Source organism: Octopus sinensis, linkage group LG24, assembly GCF_006345805.1.
Source record: "Octopus sinensis linkage group LG24, ASM634580v1, whole genome shotgun sequence".
Lineage (NCBI taxonomy): Eukaryota > Metazoa > Mollusca > Cephalopoda > Octopoda > Octopodidae > Octopus > Octopus sinensis.
Genome location: NC_043020.1, coordinates 29,091,119 through 29,115,552, shown reverse-complemented (window position 1 = coordinate 29,115,552; position 24,434 = coordinate 29,091,119). Strand labels below are relative to the sequence as shown.

The 24,434-nt window shown below is 40.2% G+C and overlaps 1 protein-coding gene across 1 annotated transcript in view; it reads right to left on the bottom strand.

Annotated features, from left to right (window-relative positions):
* LOC115223989 (bifunctional arginine demethylase and lysyl-hydroxylase JMJD6-like) overlaps positions 1 to 23,150 on the bottom strand; it is a 23,285-nt gene extending 135 nt beyond the window's left edge. The window contains exons 1-9 of the mRNA XM_029794770.2: positions 22,863 to 23,150; positions 16,541 to 16,752; positions 15,383 to 15,535; positions 11,371 to 11,471; positions 9,679 to 9,774; positions 4,488 to 4,635; positions 2,591 to 2,779; positions 1,187 to 1,341; positions 1 to 734 (exon numbers count right to left, since the gene is read on the bottom strand). The exon at positions 1 to 734 is cut by the window's left edge and continues 135 nt beyond it. Coding sequence (XP_029650630.1) covers positions 578 to 734; positions 1,187 to 1,341; positions 2,591 to 2,779; positions 4,488 to 4,635; positions 9,679 to 9,774; positions 11,371 to 11,471; positions 15,383 to 15,535; positions 16,541 to 16,752; positions 22,863 to 22,917 — 1,266 coding nt within the window. The 5' untranslated portion in view covers positions 22,918 to 23,150 and the 3' untranslated portion in view covers positions 1 to 577. The remainder of the gene's footprint in view (positions 735 to 1,186; positions 1,342 to 2,590; positions 2,780 to 4,487; positions 4,636 to 9,678; positions 9,775 to 11,370; positions 11,472 to 15,382; positions 15,536 to 16,540; positions 16,753 to 22,862) is intronic.
* Positions 23,151 to 24,434: the final 1,284 nt, after the last annotated feature.

Below are 24,434 nucleotides of genomic sequence, written 5' to 3'. Positions count from 1 at the left end.
CGATCGGGGTGTGTCCTATGCAACTGTGACCACAGGCAGCAAACTCTGCTAACACAAGCAGCTATCAATTGATTAAAAAAATAAAATACAAATAAAAAAAAAAAAAAAAAAAAAAAAAAAAAAGTTCTTCCACATTGCTCTGGTTCCATTTCCGACTAACTGAGAGATACAATAGAGTTCTGAATGACTTCCATAACACTGGCCTTAACTCTGAACACCTTTCTCCATGGTTCGGAAGACAAGGGGAATTCCTCAAGTCAGGCATACATGAAACTTCACTGTGTATAAGACTAAGTGTTTTGCTTCCTTATACATGTGTGTGCATGTGCGGGAGTTAAATTTACGGCAAACATGCGGAAACATTCGCGTTTTTCACCGCTTTTTCTTGAAAAAATTGATATTCTAAGAGTTGGAACTATAAAGCTTGATTTTTTTTGTTATTTTTTCATTTTGGTAACACTCAGCAGGTGAATGTAGTATGTAATAATGTCACTAAACGTAGATATCACACACGCACACACGCTCACACACAGACACGCACACACAGATGTAGAATTATTATTAAGTAAAGCTGTCATCATCTCGAGTGTTTGGAACTCGTGTCGGAGTTGTGTGTCCTGTCAACGGCGCCGGCAGCAGTGCAAGACTGAGACGAGCGGGAGTTGCAGCTGGAGGAGATGAGAGAATGTGATGAAGATTTGGATGTCGAACGACTCCGGCAGCACGTGCGACGCCTGCAAAAAGAAAAAGCAAAAAGCAAAAAAATGAGGAATGGAGTTTACCAACGTTAATTCACAATAAAAATCTCTCCCTCACTCATACCCACCCACATTTATCTCTTAACACGGGATAGTGCTGGATCCCTACCAACACAACACCCCCACCTCATCACCTTCAAACCTGTACACTCTCTCTCTCCCCCTTCCCCACCCTCACAACTAAATCTCTTCCATCGTACTTCACTCTTTCACCACCTCACCCAAAATCACTCCTCTCCCCAATCTCTCATTTCTTCTCTCAGTGAAGCAGTTCTCTCATCTTGCTTGTTCCATGGCAACCTCACTGATGCTGGTGCCACTAAAAAAGCACCCAAAACCATGTGGTTGGGAAACAGACCCACCCACAGTCTCTCTCTCTCTCTCTCTCTCTCACACACCCAAAATATATAAGAAATATAATAACTGACCGTTTCCTCACAACAGGAATTGAACTGTCACTGCTGGAATCACTGTCAGAATCAGATGAACTTGAGGATGCAGAGCTGGAACTGTCTGAGTTGACGCCGATCGGTTTCTGTAGATCAATGCTATCAGCAATGGCAGCAACATCTGGACGAACTGACTATTAAAAGACACCAGAAAAAAACTTTGTTAATGCAAATATACATTTTATTTCTTTACTACCTACAAGGGGCTAAACACAGAGGGGACAAACAAACAGATTAAGTCGATTACATCAACCCCAGTATACAACTGGTACTTAATTTATCGACCCCGAAATGATGAAAGGCAAAGTCGACCTCAGAATGTAAAGGCAGACGAAATACCTGTTTCTTTATTACTCACAAGGGGCTAAACACAGAGGGGACAAACAAGGACAGACAAACGGATTAAGTCGATTACATCGACCCCAGTGTGTAACTGGTATTTAATTTATCGGCGCGAGCTGGCAGAAATGTTAGCACGTCGGGCGAAATGCTTTGCAGTATTTCGCCTGCCACTACGTTCTGAGTTCAAATCCCGCCAAGGTCTACTTTGCCTTTCATCCTTTCGAGGTCGATAAATTAAGTACCAGTTACGCACTGGGTCAATATAATCGACTTAATCCGTTTGTCTGTCCCCTTTGCGTTTAGCCCCTTGTGGGTAATAAAGAAATAGGTATTTAATTTATCGACCCCGAAAGGATGAAAGGCAAAGCCGACCTCGGTGGAATTTGAACTCAGAACGTAGCGGCAGACGAAATACCACAAAGCATTTCGCCCGGCATGCTAACGATTCTGCCAGCTTGCCGCCTTATGGAAATATACATTTGTAACACAAGTACAAAGCCACAGAGGTTATGTTTTGGGGGAGGGCACGGTTGGTTATATTACTGTAATTTCCCAGCATTAAATTCATTGTAGTGGCAAGAAACTCTCAAAAGAGACGAACAGCATGTCTTCATAAGAACCTCCCCCCAAGCAAGCATTTCAGCCCTTAACTTCTTACACTTCATATAACCCCACCATAACTTTTATACTTTTTGGTATTTTCAGAAAACTTTTGCATATTTCTGTTCTACAGGAATTCATATAAATACAGAAAAACAAAATTTTTTGTTTAATTTGATTTAGTCTGAATTTTTTGCTTAAATACCAGCAATGGACTATTGAATGTCTTTATGGGGAGAAAGATCCATTGCTGTCCTGGGTCATCTCATCAGTCTGGGTTAGATTCGTTAAACAGCTATCTCACCATTTGATCTTTTCAAGACAAGCTAATTAACAAACATGTCGTTATCAAACCATCCTTGTGAAGTTTGATTTCTTAAAGAATTCAAATATTAAAACTAGATCCAACAGAAAACATAAAAATGTTTAATTTTTACTTACTTTTAATATTTTGTACCATTTTTTCGATAATTTTGGTCTTCCACGAACTGTTTTGTGCCAAACTATGTGGAAATTGTTAAAGCTGCAAAAGTTCTGAGTTAAAGCAATGGTGTTGTCCAGGTTGATGACAACATGCCACCAACCTGTGGGGACAAACACGGTCTCCCCAGGCTTCTGTAATATTTCAAGCTGTCAAGTATAGAGTAAAATTGCATCTTTTTTATAATGTATAAAACATAATACTGACAAGTGTGTGTGTGTGTGTGTGTGTGTGTGTGTGTGTTAGGCAATGAACACAAAAAGAAGACACGAGAGGGACAAGTTCTAACAAATGTATTTAACACATAAAGTAGGCGCGGGCATGGCTGTGTGGTTAGGGAGCTTGCTTCCTAATTACATGGTTTCGGGTTCAGTCCCACTGCGTGGACTTTGGGTAGGTGTCTTCCGCTATAGCCTTGAGCCGACCGGAGCTTTGTGATTGAATTCGGTAGGCGGAAGTTACTGCCGTGTGTGTATGTGGATGTTAGCCCTTCATAAAAAGAAAGAAAGAAATGGGCAAAGGTGATGGGAAAAAAAGAAAAAAGGTGGTTTGAAAAGCAGGGGCTTAGAGCCAGATGGGAATGCAGTTCTATGGGAGGAAGAGTGGTGTGTGCAGGTGTAGAAGAGTATCTGTGTACAGAGATAGGCAAAGGGGGAGATGTGTGTGTGTGTGTGTGTTTAGTGGTATAGAGTGCATGTGGTTTCTAGGAGGGGGGAGTAATGGTGTGGATGATGGCAGTGTGGGAAGATGTGTAGGTGGAGGGCAACTTTATAAGGCTCTCTTTTAATGCCATCTTTACCCTGTATTTCATGTCCACCAATTTTAACAGTTTCCTATACATAACTCTTTAGTCCAACCCATGCCAGCATGGACAACAGATGTTAAATGATGAGGATGATCCACTGCATAAATTAAAACTGGATATTTTCATTAGACATTTCATATAGGAGTGGCTGTGTGGTGAGAAGCTTGCTTCCCAACCACATGGTTCTGGGTTCAGTTCCACTGTGTGGCACCTTGGGCAAGTGTCTTCTACTGAATCTCCCAGTCAACCAATACCTTGTAAGTGAATTTGGTAGACGGAAACTGATAGAAGCCTACCATGTGTGTGTGAATCTTTGTGCTTGTGTTAACAGGATTTAGCAAGTTGAAGGACTGCACCAAGCCCCTAATCTCTGCTCAGGCATAGTTTCTATGGCTGGATACAGCTACCAATTGCTTGACAAAGTGTAGAAGGCACATTTTTCATGATACAAGCATTGATGAAATTGACATGTAATTCGCATTACGTATGGTCAGGTGGGAGTAACTGGATCAGAACTGGAGCTGGTAGTGATGAGGTGTCAGGGTGTGCCTTCAATGTAGAAGACAGAAACAGCAATTACATGCCACCTTATGGCAGATGACCCATGGGAACACAGTCATCCCCCACGCAGGCCATGATTAAAACCCTTGAATCTTTTTCCTGGTCCAATAGCAAAGAGGCAAGACCCAGATGATTAAAAAGTGGACACGGTGATCAAACAAGTGAAGTATTCACAGATTTAGTTAGTATCTACATCTGATAGCCAGGGTTTAGAACAAGGGACCACACATACCCTACAATGTCATTCTAAAAATAAACATTTACATCAATGAAATCTCAAAGCTACAAGATAACACATATTTAATTCAAAACAAAATCAATGAATAATAGGATAATCTGAATACGAGCGGATTAATTTAAAACAATGCGAATGAACAAGCATTATATTTGATAGAGAAAGCTGATTGCGAAGGGGGTTGAAACGCAATGGTCAGACAGGCTCATTCCTTCTCTACACAACCAACACTAGTACACGGGTTAATTTCACTTACAGGAGCACAATCACGGGGCCAAGATGGCAGCTGGGTTCTGGGATAAACGTATCGGAACCAGGTAATAGCTTCGTCTCTTTGTTTTCCTCCTTCACAGTGTGGCACCTTCACCAGATCTTTCGGCGTATGCGTTGGCAACAAACACCACCTGTAACAGTACAAACACATATGGGAATTAGTTTAAGTAGGTGAGAAGTATACCAAACACTTGCGACATTAACAATCCTTTCTACTATAGACCCAGGCTGCTTCCTGCACCAGTTTCGCATAGCCCCAGCCCATCCAAAGTACCCTGGATTGCAGAACGACCTGCTGTGCTTACCTTGGATCGTAGGGTGACCTGCTGCGCTTGAGGAGACCTATTGAGTCAAGTACATCAACATCAAAATAAATATCAAATAGGAATTGTAGTTACGATACCTGTGCCGGCGGGACGTAAAAAGGACCGTCCGAACGTGGCCAATGCCAGCGCCGTCTTGACTGGCTTCTGTGCCGGTGGCATATAAAAGCACCAACCGATCATGGCCGTTGCCAGCCTCCCATGGCACGTAAAAAGCACCCACTACACTCATGGAGTGGTTGGCGTTAGAAAGGGCATCCAGCTGTAGAAACACTGCCAGATCAGACTGGAGCCTGGTGCAGCCTCCTGGCTTCCAAGACCCTGATTGAACCGTCCAACCCGTGCTAGCACGAAAAACAGACGTTAAACGATGATGATGATGAGGCGGCGAGCTGGCAGAAACGTTAGCACGCCGGGCGAAATGCTAAGCAGTATTTCGTCTGCCGTTACGTTCTGAGTTCAAATTCCGCCATGGTCGACTTTGCCTTTCATCCTTTCGGGGTCGATTAAGTAAGTACCAGTTACGTACTGGGGTCGATATAATCGACCTAATCCGTTTGTCTGTCCTTGTTTGTCCTCTCTGTGTTTAGCCCCTTGTGGGTAGTAAAGAAATAGATGATGATGATGATGAAACAGGGCCTGAAATTTGGTGGGGTGGAGGTTGGGGCCTAGTCAATTATACTGATCCTAATTGATACTTATTTCAATCAACCTTGAAAGGAAGAAAAGCAGAGTTGACCTTACTTGAATCTGAACTCAGAACGGAAAACAATGAACAATACGGAACATTAATTATGGAAACAATTCAACTCAATATTTTATAAAAGAGATTTGCTGTGTGAGTTTTCTGAATTACATGAGAAAAGAACTGGAACAAAAACAAACAAATAAATAGAACTGCGCTGCTTTTTATCTTTTTGTAATCAGTGGAGTGTGGAACAACTGATGTTACACACTCCAGTGACTGTAAAATATTATTACAGAAAAAAATTTTTGTGCTTGTTTAAATACAAAATGAGTCTCAGAGTGTATTACTATCACCATTATCAATCCAATATTCATTTTGCCATGCTTGCTTGAATCAGGTGAAATCCACTGAGGCAGATTTCCTACACACAGAAGCCTTTACTGTCACCAATCCTCACATCTTTCCAGACATGCTAGTAACACACCCCATCCAAAACCCTGAGTCATTCAAAGCACAGACAACAGAATGATTAGACATGTTTTTATAGAAGAGTGCAAACAATGTGATGTTTGTTAACAACCATAACACAATGCCAAGGTGAGGACACATGAAAACCTGCATGCAATGGCCCAGTGGTTAGGGCAGCAGACTCGCGGTTTCGATTCCCAGACTGGACATTGTGAGTATTTATTGAGTGAAAACACCTAAAGCTTGACAAGGCCCCGACAGGGGGGGGGGACCCCTGTTGTACTCTTTCGCCCCAACTTTCTCTCACTCTCTCTTCCTGTTTCTTGAGTAATGCTGCGATGGACTGGTGTCCCGTCCAACTGGGGGGAACACATACGCCACAGAAACCGGGCCCATGAGCCTGGCTAGGTTTGAAAAGGGCACATAATAATAAATAAATAAATATATATATATGCTTAAAAGCCACCGTATTAGGAGGCTTTTGAGCTAGTTCCTGTGAAGGGCTCTTCATTCGGCCTTGGACCTAATAATGGCACTTCTTGCATTGAGTACATATTAAATTTCATTAAATTGACCAATATTTTCGAAGCAATGAACAATTTTTATCAAAGCAATATAATTTGTCAACTTGGAACTTATTGCAAAGCTGCATGATAAACAACATTTTATGTCTTGCCATTCAGGGATCAGTACAATTTCTTTTTCTGTTTAATCTCTTTCTTTCTTTCTCTCTCTCTCTCTATTTCTGTTTTTTCAACCACCACCACCATCACAACTGCCATAAACACACCATTCACACTTCTGACGCCACCACCTTTGACTTCTCTGCCTTTCCCTCCACCACAAATCACCACAGTCTTTTATATCACTTACTATCACCATCACCCTCGACTGACCACCACCACCATCATCACCGTCGCCTCCACCTCTATCACAACAGCTCATACTTTATCCGACTAAAGGCGGTGCTTTAGCATGACCACAGTCAAATGACTGAAACAAATAAAAGAATAACATACACACACACACCATATTTTGAGGCTTATAAGGCACCCCTAATCTGTAAGAAAAAGAAACTGCTGCTAACCCAGAATCCACCAACTGAATTGCCTCACACATTCTCATGTATAGGAAACATGAAGAATTAGCTGTTATGAAATTATTAAGTGATCTTAGGTCATGGATTGCACAAGTATTAGTTAAAGATTTTAACCATTCCAATGAAGGAACTTCTACGTGATCACCCAATTTGTTAGAAATAGCAGCCAAATCTCTCTCAAAACTCAAAAGCTCTATTTTAACCCTTTAGCATTTAAACCAGCCATATGCAGCCAGCCAAAATATTCTACTTATTTTAAGTTCAAACTGGCCAGATCCAGCCTCTCATATCTACCTTGCAATGTCATTCCAAAAGTAACATTCACATAATCCAAATCTCAAATGAGATTATGAGATAATGCAAGATTAATTCAAAATAAATGCGAATAAATAAGCATTACATTTGACAAAGAAATCTGAATGTAAAAGGATTTTAAAAAATAAAAAAAGACATCAGATAATGTAGTCTGGGGAACACTGTTCCTAAAACAAAATTGGGATGGTCATGCTTGGATTACTTTACTTGAGAGCCAAACAAGAACCACGTACTTTCAGCCTGATTGTATGATGTGCCGTAGCTAATGGCCTTTTTCTTGAATGAGATCAAAGCAGGAGCTGGATCTCACACATCAAACACTGAATTTTATATTTATAATTGTGCTATGCCGCCAATAAAGACACATAATTGTGCAATAAAACACACACATTTCAGACTAACGAGGTTAGCTGAAGTCATTCAGATTAATGAGGTTAACTGAAGTCATTCAGATTAATGAGGTTAACTGAAGTCATTCAGATTAATGAGGTTAGCTGAAGTCATTCATATGGCTTCATGAATGAAGCCATACAGTGTGCTCCAACTAAATGAAACAAAAACAAAAGCTGATATCTTGCATAATTGTCATGCTTTAACGAAGCATAATATAGGAGTGGCTGTGTGGTAAGTAGCTTGCTTACCAACCACATGGTTCCGGGTTCAGTCCCACTGCGTGGCACCTTGGGCAAGTGTCTTCTACTATAGCCTCAGGCCAACCAAAGCCTTGTGAGTGGATTTGGTAGACGGAAACTGAAAGAAGCCTGTCGTATATGTGTGTGTGTGTATATATATATATATATATATATATAATGTATGTGTGTGTGTTTGTGTGTCTGTGCTTGTCCCCCTAGCATTGCTTGACAACCAATGCTGGTGTGTTTATGTCTCCGTTACTTAGCGGTTCGGCAAAAGAGACCGATAGAATAAGTACTGGGCTTACAAATGAATAAGTCCCGGGGTCGAGTTGCTCGATTAAATGCGGTGCTCCAGCATGGCCGCAGTCAAATGACTGAAACAAGTAAAAGAGTATATCATTCATCCAGTCATATATAATTACACATATATATTCATTCATTTCTAATGAGATATCTGGTCTCTCCTTTTCTCACTGGAGTAGCCATGCATCTCCTCCACAGCGCAACATCTGTTTTTGTCCTTCTATTCATACTCTAACCTTTCATCACCTGACATAAAGCCACCTCCTTCAATACTACTCCCCGCTCAGTCAAGGGGGGTTTTTTCTTACAAGTTACCTGGTGACCTTGCTGGCACTGGTGACCTTGCTGGCACTGGTGCCTTGTAAAATAAAAAAGCACCTGGTACACTCTTGGAGTGGTTGGCATTAGGAAGGGTATCCAGCTGTAGAGACCATGCCAAAGCAGATGGAACAGCTTGGCACTGCCCCCTGACTCACCAATTCCTGTCAATCTGTCCGACCCATATCGGACTATGACTTTGCAACCGTGTAGTTTTTGTGCTTAGCTATTAAAGCACTTTGGACAAGTTGTCTTTTACTATAACTCCAGATAACCAAAGCCTTGGGAAAGAAACTCATCATACATACACACACACACACACATATATCATCATCATCATCATCATCTTTAACGTCCATCTTCCATGCATGCATGGATAGGACGGTTGACTGGAGCCAGCCAGGTAGAAAGATTACCCTAGACTAATGTGTCTGTTTTGGCAGGGATTTTACAGCTGGATGCCCTTCCTAACACCAACCGCTCCTCAGAGTGGATTCAGTGCTTTTTACATGGCACTAGCACAGGTAATGTTAGTTTTGGCAAGATTTTTACAGCTGGATGCCCTTCCAAATGCAAACCACTTTACAGTGTGGACTTGATGCTTTTTACGTGGCACCAGCTTTGGTAGGGTAACCAAGTAACTCACAAGACAAGGAATTATGAGAAGGGGAGAGGGCATTTGAGGAGGGGGAACTTGTGTCAGAGGATGAATGGGTAGAGTGTGACAAAGAGACACAGACAGAAGCAGGGGCCTTGCCACAACAGAGGGGAGCATTAGAGGAGGTGATCCAATATTAGATCAGTTTTTCTCAACAAGGGGTGAATCGCCCCCTTGCAGGTGAAAATCACATTTTGGGAGGGGGACGATGAATGCAGTTTTAGATCAGCGGCACTGGCATCGGCCACTTAGTAATTCAATAAGCAGTTAATTTACTTGATCAAGCAACTGGAAATTGGCAGGAATCTAATTATTTTGCATCAAAATCCAAGAATTTAATTCACAACATAGATGAGCAGTGACTTACCTCTTATGTCCGTTCACTAAAGCATTCCACGCACTTGTGCCCAAAGGGTCTATGTGGATCCCGGTTCCGGAACGAGCAGATCCCATCACAAACCACCTGTAATAACGAAGAAGTAGAGTAGGAGATTTTAAACAAAGTGGACTTAGGCTGCAATTTTTGGAATCTTGAGGATGGTTGACATGCTGGTGGTGGAGGTGTGGGTAATGGTGGGACAGGTGCTGATGAGGAATATATGCCAGGCCACACCTCAACTTGGTAAATAGTAGACGGAATTCTTTGTCAGAGCAACTGTCTATAGGAGTTTCCAAACTTGCAGCAAATAAGAACTAGAAGATATTCAAACCCCAAAATTTGTGGGGAGGGGGAGGGGGCATTCAATTAGATCAACCCCAGTATGCAAACTGGTAGTTAATTTATCGACCCCGAAAGGATGAAAGGCAAAGTTGACCTTGGTGGAATTTGAACTCAGAACGTAAAGACAGATGAAATAACGCTAAGCATTTCGCCTGGCATTCTAACGTTTCTCCTAGCTCACCGCCTTAGAACCAGAAAATATTGAGAGGAGCCAAGATGGACATATCCACATGCATGCAATTTTTGTAACAACTATCAGAGGAATGCATTTGTGGATGAGAAATTCACTTCCTAACCAAGAGGTTTCGGGTTCTGTCCCCATGTGAGGCACCTTGGGAAAGTGCCATCTACCATCGCTCCAGACCAACCAGTGCTTTGAGTGGATTTGGTAGATGCAAACTAAAAGGAAGCCTGTCCTGTGTCTGTGTGTCTTGACAAGGCACAATAGCTTGGATGAACATCACCACCATGCAAGGCAGTGAAACAAGAGAATCAAAAAGACTTGAAAGGGTCTCTCTCTCTCTCTCAACAAATCTCTCTCTATATAAAGCTGAAGTTGTCTGTGTGTGACAGGTTTGGTAGCCTTCAACTAACATTATCTCCTCCAAGACCCTGTGGTGCAAGTTGACCAAAATTCAAATCAGACCGTGTTAACACCAAAAATTATTTACATCAAAAAGGTGCTTTTTTTCCATGAAAATCCCTATTTTTTACGATTTTTTGACTGCTGTGTCGCCGTTTTTTGGTGTATTTCAACCAGAAAAATGTTCACTTAAAGAGAATAACAAGTTACATAATGCAAAATATTTACTTTTCAAAAATTCCAATTCTAAAGGGTCGAAACAAACCCAGGCGATACTGCTCGTAAATACATAAAGTCCACAAAGTGGAATAAATTATTTCGTTGTCAGGAAGAAAGGAAGACTAATGTTACAAGCAGAAGCATTTGTTGGAGAGACAGAATCTGTTTTTACTGAAGAAACACTGGAAATAGTGAGAGAAAGAGAGCGAGAGAGGGAGGGAAGAAAATGAATGGACAAGTATAAGGGAAGGGGAGATAACCGAGCTGAGGTTTTGTAGATATCGCTGAAGGGAGGACAACGTGACCCACTGCTAAGGGACCGGAAAAGACAAAGAGAAAGAAAGTCTCAGGGAGTAACAGTGAAATGGTGGCTGTTTAGCATTGTACCTAACCCTTGTGAAACAAACCTATGTTCAAAGACATTCCATCCATGAACATCTTTTTGAATATCGAGGTCAGTACTAAACAATAGTAAAAAGTTACAGTTGTACTAAATATTCGAACAAGACAAAAAAAGGAATCGTTAATTAGCTCACCTGTATGGAGGTCGTTGTTTTTCTCCGCATAACCTGAACAAATCGTCTTGAAAGAATGTGGGCAAAGCATAATCTTCTAGAATTTTCTTCCGTTTTGGATGCTGAAAACAACACAGATTATAATGAATGGTAGAACATGTCGACATTTATCTGGCAGAAAATATAGAAGCGGGCTTGGCTGCATAGTAAAAAGTTTGTTTCTAAACCACATGGTTCCAGGTTCATTCCCACCTCAAGGCACCTGTGGGAAGTGTCTTCTAACATAGTTCTGGTCCAACTAAAGTCTTGTGAGTGGATTTGGTAGACAGAAACTAAAAGAAGCCTGTCATACACATATAGTGTGTGTATGTACATGTGTGTGTTACTGTTTCCTTGCCTTGATATATATTTCTTTACTACCCACAAGGGGCTAAACATAGAGGGGACAAACAACGACAGACATAGGTATTAAGTTGATTACATCAACCCCAGTGCGTAACTGGTACTTATTTAATCAACCCCAAAAGGATGAAAAGCAAAGTCGACCTCGGCGGAATTTGAACTCAGAACGTAGCGACAGACGAAATACCTATTTCTTTACTACCCACAAGGGGCTACACAGAGAGGGGACAAACAAGGACAGACAAAGGGATTAAGTCGATTACATCAACCCCAGTGCGTAACTGATACTTAATTTATCGAACCCGAAAGGATGAAAGGCAAAGTCGACCTCGACGGAATTTGAACTCAGAACATAACGGCAGACGAAATACCGCTAAGCATTTCATCCGGCATGCTAACGACTCTGCCAGCTCGCCGCCCTAGCTGTAAACAAGTGCCACCATCATAACATGCAGTGTTCTTTGATTCCAATCTTGCATAAAAACATGTCTGCCCATGAGAGAATATTAGCTTACTTGAAAACAGGTGAGTGTTGGCCTTAGAAAATTTGCCTCAATGAATTCTATCTGAACCATGCAACATTGGACATTAAAATGAAGATGACGATGAATCTAATTCCTCCTTTGTAAATCCTCATCATTTTGATGTCCACTCTTCCCTGCTTGTGTCATTGGTCAGATGAAATTTGCTGGGTCAGATTTCTACAGTTGGGCGCCTCTCTTGTGGTCAACCCTCACCTGCTTCCAAGCAAGATAATATTTCCCCTAGTCCTTCAAATACAAACAGTATGATGGCCAGGTATGTTTTCACAGAGGATTGCAAAACAAAAGGCTCTGTTTGAATGACGGTGACATTTGTTTACAACCAGTGTGTGATGTGAAGATAAGAAGACACAAACACATACACTGGTAGGTGGTTGGTGTTAGGAAGGGCATCCAGCAGTAAAAACTGTGCCAAAACAGACACAGAAGTCTGGTGCAGTCTTCTGTCTGGCCAGTTCCTGTCAAACCATCCAACCCATGGTAGCATGGACAACGAAAAGGGAAGAGAGAGAGTGTGTGTGTGTAGAATGAATGTAGCAGAAAAGCACCCCGGGAAATTTTAGCCACTATAACGAAATATAAGAATCAGATAACATTAGCTTCTAACATTAAGGGAGGGTTAACAATGGAAGAAGTTGTCAAGCAGGCCCTCAGTGTTAGAAGGTGGAACGGTCTTGCTGTCGCCTCGAGTGCCACAAGGCACAATGAGAACCAAATGAATGAATGATCAGCAAATGTACAGGGATGGTTGGCCTCCTACTTATCAGACCAAGAATGATAAAAGGTAAAACTGACTGCAGGTAGGTTGGAACTGAACACACACACACACACACACATATTCAGTTCAAAGTTAGTATATATCATCAAACCTATCTATATATCATCTTTTTTTTAATATTCATCATTCCATGCTTGCATGAATCAGACAGAATTCACTGAAGCAAGCTTTCTACAGTTGGATGCTCTTCCTGTTGCCAATCCTCACCTATTTCCAAGCAAGGTAATATTTTCCCATAGTTAGACTTGTTTCTCACAGAAGACTAGAAATGAACGACAACGCTTGTATGACAATGGTGCTCGTCTACAAGTAACATGATGTCAAGTCAAGGAAACGCACAATCACACACGTCCATGCATCCACAGAAGCCCCTCACGAGGTTTTGGACAGCCAGGGACAAAAGAAGAAGGCGTTCCTGGTGCCATGCAGTGGGATTGAACCTGAAACCACATGGTTGGGAAACAAGGTTCTTAACCACATGGCCACTGCCAGAGGCACCACAAGCTCTTGGCCAGCCAGCCAGTTGTCGATATGGGAGCCAATAAATGGGCACTGAATGAAAATGCACACACACACAGCATCACCACTGCCATATTCCATCATCATCATCATCATCCATTTTCCATGTTGGCACAGGTTAGATGCTTTGACTGGAACTGGTAAGTCAAAGAGCTGCACCAGGCTCCAGTTTCTACAGCTGGATGCCCTTCCTAACGCCGACCACTCCAGAGTATACTGGAGTGTCTCTGTTATGTGCCACTAGCATGGATGCCTCACGTGTGTCACCAGCACTGGACAAGACTACAATTTCACTAAGCTTCACGAGTCTCCTGAAGCACAGCAAATTATCAAAAGTCTCGGTCACCTGCCTTGGCCTCCGAGGACGAATTAAAGAAAGCTTCAGGGGCAGAAACTACCGGAACACTAACAAAAAAACACCTGGCATAACTTGAGGTCCCACTGGAGAACTTTTATGAGGACAACTACCCAGTCTGAAACTGCCCCTTGGGTCTATGATGCAAATTACTTGTTTTAAAGTTATCTAAATTTAAACTTTTCTGCTAATTATTAAACGTTGCTACTAATTATTCTAAATACCTATTTCTTTACTACCCACAAGGGGCTAAACACAGAGGAGACAAACAGATTAAGCCGATTACATCAACCCCAGTGCGTAACAGGTACTTAATTTATCGACCCCGAAAGGATGAAAGGCAAAGTCAACTTCGGCGGAATTTGAACTCAGAACGTAACGGCAGACGAAATACCGCTAAGCATTTCGCCCGGTGTGCTAACGTTTCTGCCAGTTAGCCGCCTTTAATAATTCTAAATACCATCATAACAATATCAAAGTTATGTATTAGTTGGACTTGTGTCCTCATCTTGGTTTTTGCTCTCAACATGTTTCGGCTGTGTACGCTCCAAGCTTCTTTCAAGTGTTGTGATTCACATTAGTACCTTGCCTAGGACTGAACTCAGAATCTCTAGGTGACAGCACAGTGTTAACCAGTACCTTTATCCACTATGCTATGCCTGTAGGTAGTGTCAGAGTGAATTCCTTTTAAGGCTCATAAACCTCCATTAATGTCCTATGTCAGCTCAGTACAGATTGGACACCAAAGATATTTTAATAAATTCTTCTTATTTTTTCAAAATTAATTAAAATGAAGCCTGCATATTTCAAGAGAAATGTGTTAAGAAAAGAAACTTTCAGAAAAGACCCTTTAGGTTTCTTCTCTCGCTACATCCAATACTTCCACACTACAACACTACAAGCACGCTGATAAACTGACCCTGGTGCTAACATTAACATACACACACATGTACGTATATACGCGAGTATATGTGCATCTTTGTGGTTGCCTCCCACCCCTACGCTTTAAAAAATGGTGTTGGTTTGTTTATGTCCCCATAAAATAGCAGTTTGGCAAAAGAGACCAATGAAAAATAGTAATGGGGCCAATTTGTTTAACAAAGTACTTCAAGGCAGTGTCCCAGAATGGTTGCAGTCCAATGACTGAAGCAAGTAAAAGACACAAGACGAAAAAAAATAAAGGGAAACTGTAATGAAGATGAGAGTTTGGCTCCTACAGCTGTTATTACAAAATATTGTTTTTTTTTAAAGTTTAAAGAGTTCAATCCCTAGGACATTGAAGTTGAAGCAGAGACAGAAGAAAATACAGAGACTAAGAAAGGAGTAAAAGAAACACACAAAAATAAATATTAATAAAATTTAAAAAAGGATGCAAAAAAAAACAAAAAACAAAACAAAGGAAGTGCACACATATACCAGTTGTAGATGAGACTATACCTCACCAAAACTGCTGTCAAAGATGTACAGAGGACTGTCATCTCGATTATGTTTCATATAATCTATAAAGTACTTCATCTTCAGCTTCACAGAATAACCTTCGTCATCTTCGCCACATTTGAACTTTTGGTTCCGATATTTTTTCGCTAACCTCTGAAAATAGAGTTTATAAAAACAGAATATTAAAATCTGAGAAGCAAATTGATTTGTTTAAAAAAAGGGACAAAAATATTCTTTTAAAAAATGAAAGAAACAAATGCAGGTATGACTGTGCAGTTAGGAAGCTTACTCTGCAACCAGGTGGGTTCTGGTTCAATTCTAGCACACAGCACCTTGGACAAGTGTCTTCTGCTATAGCCCTGGATAGCAAGACTATTGTTTACTTTTGAGAAATTTAGTAAAGCTAATAGTAACAATGTTTTTGGTGCTGGGAATAAATGCACCATTAGCCAAGTTTTAAAAAGCACCTAATAATAATAATAATAAGCGCAAACCTCTGCCAAGGCAACACCAACATCCTCTCAATGATTAGCCAGAGATGATTTTTAAAATAAGAATATCTGAAATAAACTCGATTGCTCTCACAAACGAGAAAACTAAAAATGAACCCGACCACTCTCAAAAATTAAGTAAAAAAACAGGGAAAAAATAAATCCAGAACCCTTGCCCAGTACCAGATCAGTCCCAAAATCTGATCAGTTTGTGCCAGTCATAAGGCTAAACATCCCTGAAGGTTTTATCTGAATCCATCCAGTGGTTCTTGAGATATCTTGTCTATGGACAAACAAGCACGACTAAAAACAATACCTCCACCTTAACGAAGGTGGAGGTAAAAATAATAATAATCATCGTCATCGTTTAACGTCTGCCTTAAATGCTAGCATGGGTGGGACCTACACACTGATGGACAAATTCTCAAACTTGTCTGAAATTTAGCTAAAAGGCTTTCCAAGGTATTTTCCATATTATATCAGTAGTCCAGCACCCAAAGCATTCAGCAAGCAGGACTGTAGTAAAAGACACTTGCCCATGGTGCCATGTGGCAGAAGTGATCCCAAAACCATGTGGTTGGGAAGCAAGCTTCTGACCACAGAACCACACCTGTGCCAAAATGAGACGAGAAAACAAACGAAATACTCTCTAAAATGGTGCTCTTACCTCTACTGTCCATTTCTCTGTTGCTTTCCACTTTTCTTGAACATTCAGCAACACCACTGGCTTATATTTGGATTCATAGCGTCTGACAAATTCTTCGTAGGTTATTTTAGTCACATCAACACGTTCCACATTATCACGGACATTAGACAGGGTCAAATCAAATTTCCGACAGTAGTTGTGCCTCCTCCAACCATGTTTCTCGTTGCTTAATTCTACAAATAAAAAAAAAACGAAATTGAAAATGAGAATGAGCACCACAAGAATTATTAAGAACACATCATCATCATCATCGTTGTTTTAACGTCCACTTTCCCATGTTTACACGGGCCAAGTGGAGTTTATTGAGGCAGACTGGATGCCCTTCCTGTTGCCGACACTCACCTGTTCTCAAGCAAGGTAATATCACTCCATGGCCAGACATGTTCTTCACAGGAGACAGGAAATAAACAACACGAAGTGTGTGCTTGTTTACAACCATCTCATGATATTCAAAGAAAGGTACACACACACACACACCAGCAACCCCCTTTGGTCATGACTGACCATGGGATTGCACCTAGGAAATTACCCTCCCATGCACAAGTCCGGGCAAGGTTGTTTATGGAAGACCCGCAGTCGCCCATGCACACCGGCCTCCCCTCTCCACACCACCAGTGCTATCCAAGGGAAAGGCAAAGGGGCCGATACAGCTTGGCACCTGTGACAGCACAACTCATTTCTACAACTTAGTGAACTGGAGCAATGTGAAATAAAGTGTCTTGCTCAAGAACACAACATGCAGCCCAGTCCGTGATTTGAACTCACAACCTTACGATTGTAAGCTAGATGCTCCAACCACTGAGCCATGCGCGTTCACTATACGACACACATACACGACATGCTTATTTCAGTTTCCACAGACAACGTACACACAAGGGTTTAGTTGGCCCAGAGCTATAGTAGAAAATACTTGTCCATGGTGCCACGCAGTGGGACTGAACCCAAGACCACATGGTTGGGAAGCAAGCTTCTTAACTACATGAACACATACAAGAAACACAACAAATAGAAAATTCACAGCTAATTCCTCGTCAGCCAATGGTCCAAAAGATTCTTACAATTTTGCACCTTTACCAACCTCGGCTGGTTTCTCCATGAGAACTCTATAAATTGCCCAGAAGATATCACAGTATTTGGTTGTTGCAAATAAAACAATAAAACATATTAAGATGTATTTTTTTTTTGTTGTTGTAGCACATCAAGTTGTTAATTAAACTCAATTTTTCTTTAATGCCTGACGTCACATTTTTGTATTGTATCAAAAGCCGAAGAAACTTATAAATAATGCATTTGGCAAAATTACCACACACACACACACACACACATGAATTTGTGAGTGTGTGTGTGTCTGCAGATGAGCTGGCAGAAACGTTAGCACACCGGGCGGAATGCTTAGCGGTATTGCGTCTGTCGTTGCGTTCTGAGTTCAAATTCCGCCGAGGTCGACTTTGCCTTTCATCCTTTCAGGGTCGATAAATTAAGTACCAGTTACGCACCGGGGTCGATGTAATCGACTTAATTCGTTTGTCTGTCCTTGTCTGTCCCCTATATGTTTTGCCCCTTGTGGGCAATAAAGAAACAGATATGTGGTAAGCAGTTCTCTCAGATAATCGTGCAGTTTTTTCAGAGGGGAGGGGGAGTCCTGCCAGCCTATTCCTGTGTGTGAATGACCTATGTCTTGTGTATATCTGTCTGTACGACTGCTAAATGCGTGTGTGTCTTAATTGTCCACACCTTGCTTCATTTTTCACAGATCTCCCTTTCATGTCTTTCACCGACGTCCCCCCCCCACAACTACCTTGGTGTCTTCTCAACTCACAAAGCGTATCGCCTCTCGTCACGGTTCTCAAACATCTCTTCCACAAGGCTCGACATCTTGAAATCGGCCTCTCTACTACTTTGTCTCACGTCTCCCTGGATCGAACTCTTCCTCAGACAGCAGCTACACATATCACACATACTAACACACATTCTCTCTCTCTCTCTCATATATATATATATATATATATATATATATAGAGAGAGAGAGAGAGAGAGAGAGAGAGAGAGACGGAGCCATTACCATTGAAAAATAGACATTTCAGAAAGTGAATAAATTTTAATTAGAGACAAAACAACAATCAGAAAGCGTCTATGTTTTATGGGAATACATAATCTGGGAAAATTAAAGCGTTAATTAATTAACTTATATTAATCAGAGATAGGTCAGTGGTGGTGTTACAAGACTTTTCTTCCCATCACTCAGATAATCAGCCACTCGCACAAATTAATTAAGAACAACAAAGTGCAAAAAAACAAAAAAAAAAAGAAAATTATAATTAATAATTGATAATGAAAATAGATAAAATACTGAAATTTACTGAAGAGTCAAAATTTAAAACGAAAATAAGTGATAAGCAGGAAAACCGTTGAACAGAATTTGAGAGACCTTTTCAAGCTCTCTCTCTCTCTCTGCCGATGACAGCTGCCGCTTTCACTTATAGACTGATAATAATATAACTTTAGAACAACACACACTTCTAGAATATTCGAAGAAAAGAGAAATAAATGCGAGTTAATCGCAAATAGTCCCCCCCCCCACCATTCTTATCAAGGCGTCGTTCCGCACCCCCGCACCCCTCTTGAAGCCCCAACCAAGCGCGTCACATTAACCTCTCCCCCGTCACGCTGTACAAGACACACACACACAAACACACAGAAGGGGGCCACCGACCATCCCTAGCAGTGACAGTAGTCAGCCGACTTTCTTTCCTCTCCTACCACATTATATATATATATATATACACACACGTTTCAGCCCGAAGGTCGTGGCCATGCTGGAGTACCGCCAGTGTAATCACCTTATCAATGGCTAATCTTATATATTTGACACTCCTGCTACAACCTAGGACCTTGAAGACTGTTTTAATGCAAGAAAGTACGCTAGTCCCTTAATATTTTATATTCAACATTTCATCTGTTCAATAAGACAATCAATACTTCATTTCATTTTACTATATATATATTATTTATACTATATATTCTACATTAACATTATAAAGAACATAAATAAAACATAAAAAGCAGACAGAGTTGGAATTTTTTTGAATATATATATATATATACACGCACACTTTCAACACTCTATTTGTTCCTTCGTTGCTTTTGACAGAAGAAATATTTTAAGCTGAACTCTAAATCCATTGAAGCATGAGGTTTCATTTTTCATCCAACAAGGAAAAGAAAAAAATATGATTAATGATCTATGAGAATGGTGACTAATGATATATGAGAATGGATGATTAATGACATAACAGAGCTCGATTTCACGTGAAGTTGATTTGCTAAATGAACAGAATTTAATAATTGCATGATTTTGTGATCTGTTTGATAGGGGGAGGGCGGCGACACTAATTACGAGTTGGTCAAATAAATGAAATAATGTCAACTAATATATATTAACGGGGGATTTCGTTAGTAGTAACAGTAAGACGGCAAGCTGGCAGAATCGTTAGCACGCCGGACGAAATGCTTAGCGGCATTTTGTCCGTCTTTACGTTCCGAGTTCAAATTCCGCCAATGTCAACATCGCCTTCCATATCCACCCACCCCCTCCCGCGATCAATACAAAAAGCACCAGTTAAGTATCGGGTTCGATAAAATCGACTTAACCCCCTCCTGATCTCGTAAAGGCGGAGGAGGACTAGCAAAAACGTTAGAATGTCGTACAAAATGCCATGTGATTTTTTTTTCCAGCTCTTTCGGTTCTGAGTTCATTTCCCGCCGAAGTCATCTTTCCCTATCATACTTCTGGGGAGGGGCAATAAAATAAAGTACGAGTCAAGTATTGGAGTCGAAGGGTTGACAAACCCGCCTCGCAAATTTCGAGGCCCGACGCCCGAATCCGAAACCAATAGCGCCTTGGACACGTTCTAAGTTCAAATCCCGTAGAGGTCAACTTTGCCTTTTTTTTTTTTTCATCCATCCGGGGTCAACACAATAGAGTACATATCGAGTACTGAAGTCAATAAAATCGCCTAACCGCCCTCCCGCTCAAAACCGATGGCCTTTTCCCTAAATTAGAAACCATTCTTTTTCAAAGACGGCCATCCGGCAGAATCATTTGGGTATCGGGAGAAATGCCTGGCAGTAGCAGTACTTGTTCCCGCTCTTTACGTTCTGGGTTCAAATCCTACCAAAGTGAACTTTGCCTTCCGTCCCTCTGCAATCGATAAAGTAAAAGTTAGTTGCTCCCCTCAAAATCGCTTGAAACTTATCATTTTAGATTTACATCCATTCTATTTCCTCCTGAAAAAATTAAACCACCGTAACACATTTGTGACATAAAAGATAAGCATTATATGTACATATATATATTGCCGATGTCTCCTCTTAAATTATCTTGTTTTCCTTGAAAAATTATTTATTTCAATGGGGGTAGACGAGAATAGATAAGGGTACTAATGTAACCGCAAGTACCTTTATGATAAGGAAATACAATTGTGTTTTATTAGTGCACCCTGTTGTGTGTGTATGAGAAAGAGATTCTAATTCCTTTTCTCTATACACGATGACATTTGCGACATGTAGTCGAAGGGCTGAAATCAGAGTGAACAGTTTTTTGGGGCATTTTTGTCTTTTTTTTATAATATTGCAACTTATCGGGTTCCCAAACTAGTCGACTTTAGCAAGGAAGCGAACTTAAAATGACATAGATAGATAGCATAAAGCATCGATTAAACCTACAACTTGGCTACGTGACAGGAAACCACGACAAAACTTATCAACATTAAGCAAAAAACCAATAAACCCCTTGAAGATAAAAATTCAAATCCTAGTCACTATCAACTTTCCATACAAATCTATTTAATTTTCCCTCTCTCCCTATATATATATAGTACCATATATATATATATATATATAGGTACTACTAGCATGTATATATATATATATATATATATATATATATATGATGGTTTATATATATAAAATATATGGCATTTCCAGTTAATATTTAAATGTCTTCACAAGTAATTAGCCGTAAAACAAATATTTATTACTACAAATGTAAGTATAAGAGTCGAGGCATGTTAATTAAAGACCTGTCTTTGCCAAACTAACCAATCACCCACTTTTTATAAGGATTTAAACAAATTTCAAAAACATGAACCGAGATATTTTTCTTTTCCTAGTCTCCTCTTCATATACAAACAGAACCTTCAGTGAAGACATGTGCGACTTGAAGATGTACAATTAAACGATTTGATCATCAATTAAAAATTTACTTAAATCATTATTTGAATATTTTAAACCTTTTATAACAATATATAAACATTTTAGGAGAATAAAAATATGAAATAAGTGGAAATTTTGCCGGTGAGTGTGTTACATTGTAAAGAAAATGACTCTCCCCAGACACAACAGAATATGCTTCAATACACCAACTCATGTAAAGAATCTTGCAAACCAAATCCAAAAACGAAATATATAAACATGAATATGGAAATAATCGGAACAAAACTGCTTCCATGGAGAATAGAAAAATTATTTTTAATATAAAATATTTAGTGGAGAGACAGCAGCAAGACAGGAGCGAACATCTATTTTTTTTTCTCTCTTTCTTTTTAATGGTAACTTGATCAGGGTTCAAATCTCGGTCGATGTGTCTCTCTCTCTTTCGACTGTCTCCACAGTTGAAAGCCATTTCGTCGACTCTCTCCGCTCACAATACTAAGAAAAAAAGGTACTACTAGCGAACAGTGGTCCCGGTGCGCACACTCGCGCTAGCTAGTCGTAAGTAGTCGATCCTACAACGACTTGCGCCTATGTTTGTCTGTCAAGGCTGAATCCACATCAAAGAAAATCAAATAATTTTCTTCGAAGAAAGTAAATAAAACACAAAAGGAAATAATTTCTTAAACTAAGTAAATCAATTATTTTTTAAAACAAACCAGGTTTAGGTTTTAGGTTTAGGGTTGGGTTAGGGTTTAAAAGTCGTTGTAGGATCGACCAGTCACGACTAGCTAGCGCGAGTGCGCGCACCGGGACCGCAGTTCGCTAGTAGTACCAAGAGACAAAATTGGCTTTGTGCCCTAATCAAAATAAATTATTATAAGAGAGAAAAAAACACAGAAGCAGAGTCAAACACAAAGATGGAAAAATCTTTCATTTCCAAATCTCCAATTACATTTTTCAACATTAATTTTTGTCTTAATTAAAAAAGGAAGACATGAGAAATATACATGAGGAGATCAGGTTAATTAATCATGATTCCAATTAGGGCAATTAATCGCAGGAAGCTTACCTGGTCGAGCTTTCAGCTTGGCTTCCTTCACTCTCTTCTTGGCTCGCTGATCCATACAGGGCTCGAAATCTCTCTCGGAAATTCGATCTCTTATCCTTTGAATCTTATCCGCTGCTGCTGCTGCTAATTAGTCTCAATCCACGACGACACACGGCTTAAAACAATGGCTTTTAATTTTTCAGCACATAATAATAATAATGACAATAATAATGAAAGCGAAGAAGAAGAAGGAAACCTCAACTGGGAAGGAAAAAGCAAGAAGCGGATGGAACGGCCATGCAGGCGTACTACTTTTCTAGCTTCTTTCTACTAGAGAGTTCCGCGATTTGGGTCGCTCTTCTGTTTCCTGTTTCAGGAATGATTTTTTTTGTTTTTGATTTTGTTTTTGTTTTTGCTTTTTTTTTTTTAAACTGAAAGGCGGAAAAATTTGTTTCTTGGTCTTTCCAAGTAGATTTAAATTCATTTTCCGATATATCTATCTCCATATGTGATATGTATATATATCTATCTCCATTTGAGATGAGGTAAAGCCAAAATCCTAATTTCAAGAGATAGTTAATTCAGTGAAAACTAAATATATTAGCTAGCTAATATATTTAGTTTTCACTGAACACTGGTATAAACTGCAGAGCTAAGATACTAGCATCCCTTAAAGGATTATAGGTCTTTGATAAATATATGTATATATATATATATATATATATATATATATATATATATATATATATATATATATTATATATATATATATATATATATATATCTGGCACATAAAAAACACCATCCGAGCGTGGCCGTTCGCCAGCCTCGTCTGGCACCTGTGTCGGTGGCACATAAAAAGCACCCACTATACTCACAGAGTGGTTGGCGTTAGGAAGGGCATCCAGCTGTAGAAACTCTGCCAGATCTGACTGGCCTGGTGCAGCCTTCGGGCTTCCCAGACCCCAGTTGAACTGTCCAACCCATGCTAGCATGGAAAGCGGACATTAAACGATGATGATGATGATATATAAATATATAGTAAGACAAGCCCGTAGTAGTTCAGGCTTCCACTGCTAGAAGTCACTTGATGCGACCCTCAGGCATCAGTATGCTGACCAAAAGATGTGTCAGTAGAAACAGTCAGAAATGTTGTCCCCGAAGACATCAGATATAAGTCTTATATGATGAGGAAAGGTCAATTTGTCAGAAAAAGCAAAAGAAAATCACTCCATCAGATCTAAATGGCTCTTAAACAAACTGAAAAATCCAGGAGAAGAATATTTAATTTGGTTTTTCTCAAACGAGAAAAACTTCGACTAAGATCAAAAAATTAACAAAAGAAATGATAGCTGGTTATGTGCGGACCCTTCTCAAGTTCCAAGTGTTATACATACAAAATTGCCTGCACCTGTCACGGTTTTAGGGGTTATCAGCAATGAAGGCCTTAGAGTTAACTCTGCCATCTACATTGAGGTCCTGGAAATAATTGTTAAGCCCTGGATAGACAGTGTATGCAATGGAAAGCCATATGTGTTTCAGTAAGACTCTGCACTATCACATACGCCTCTTGTAACACAGGAATGGATGGCT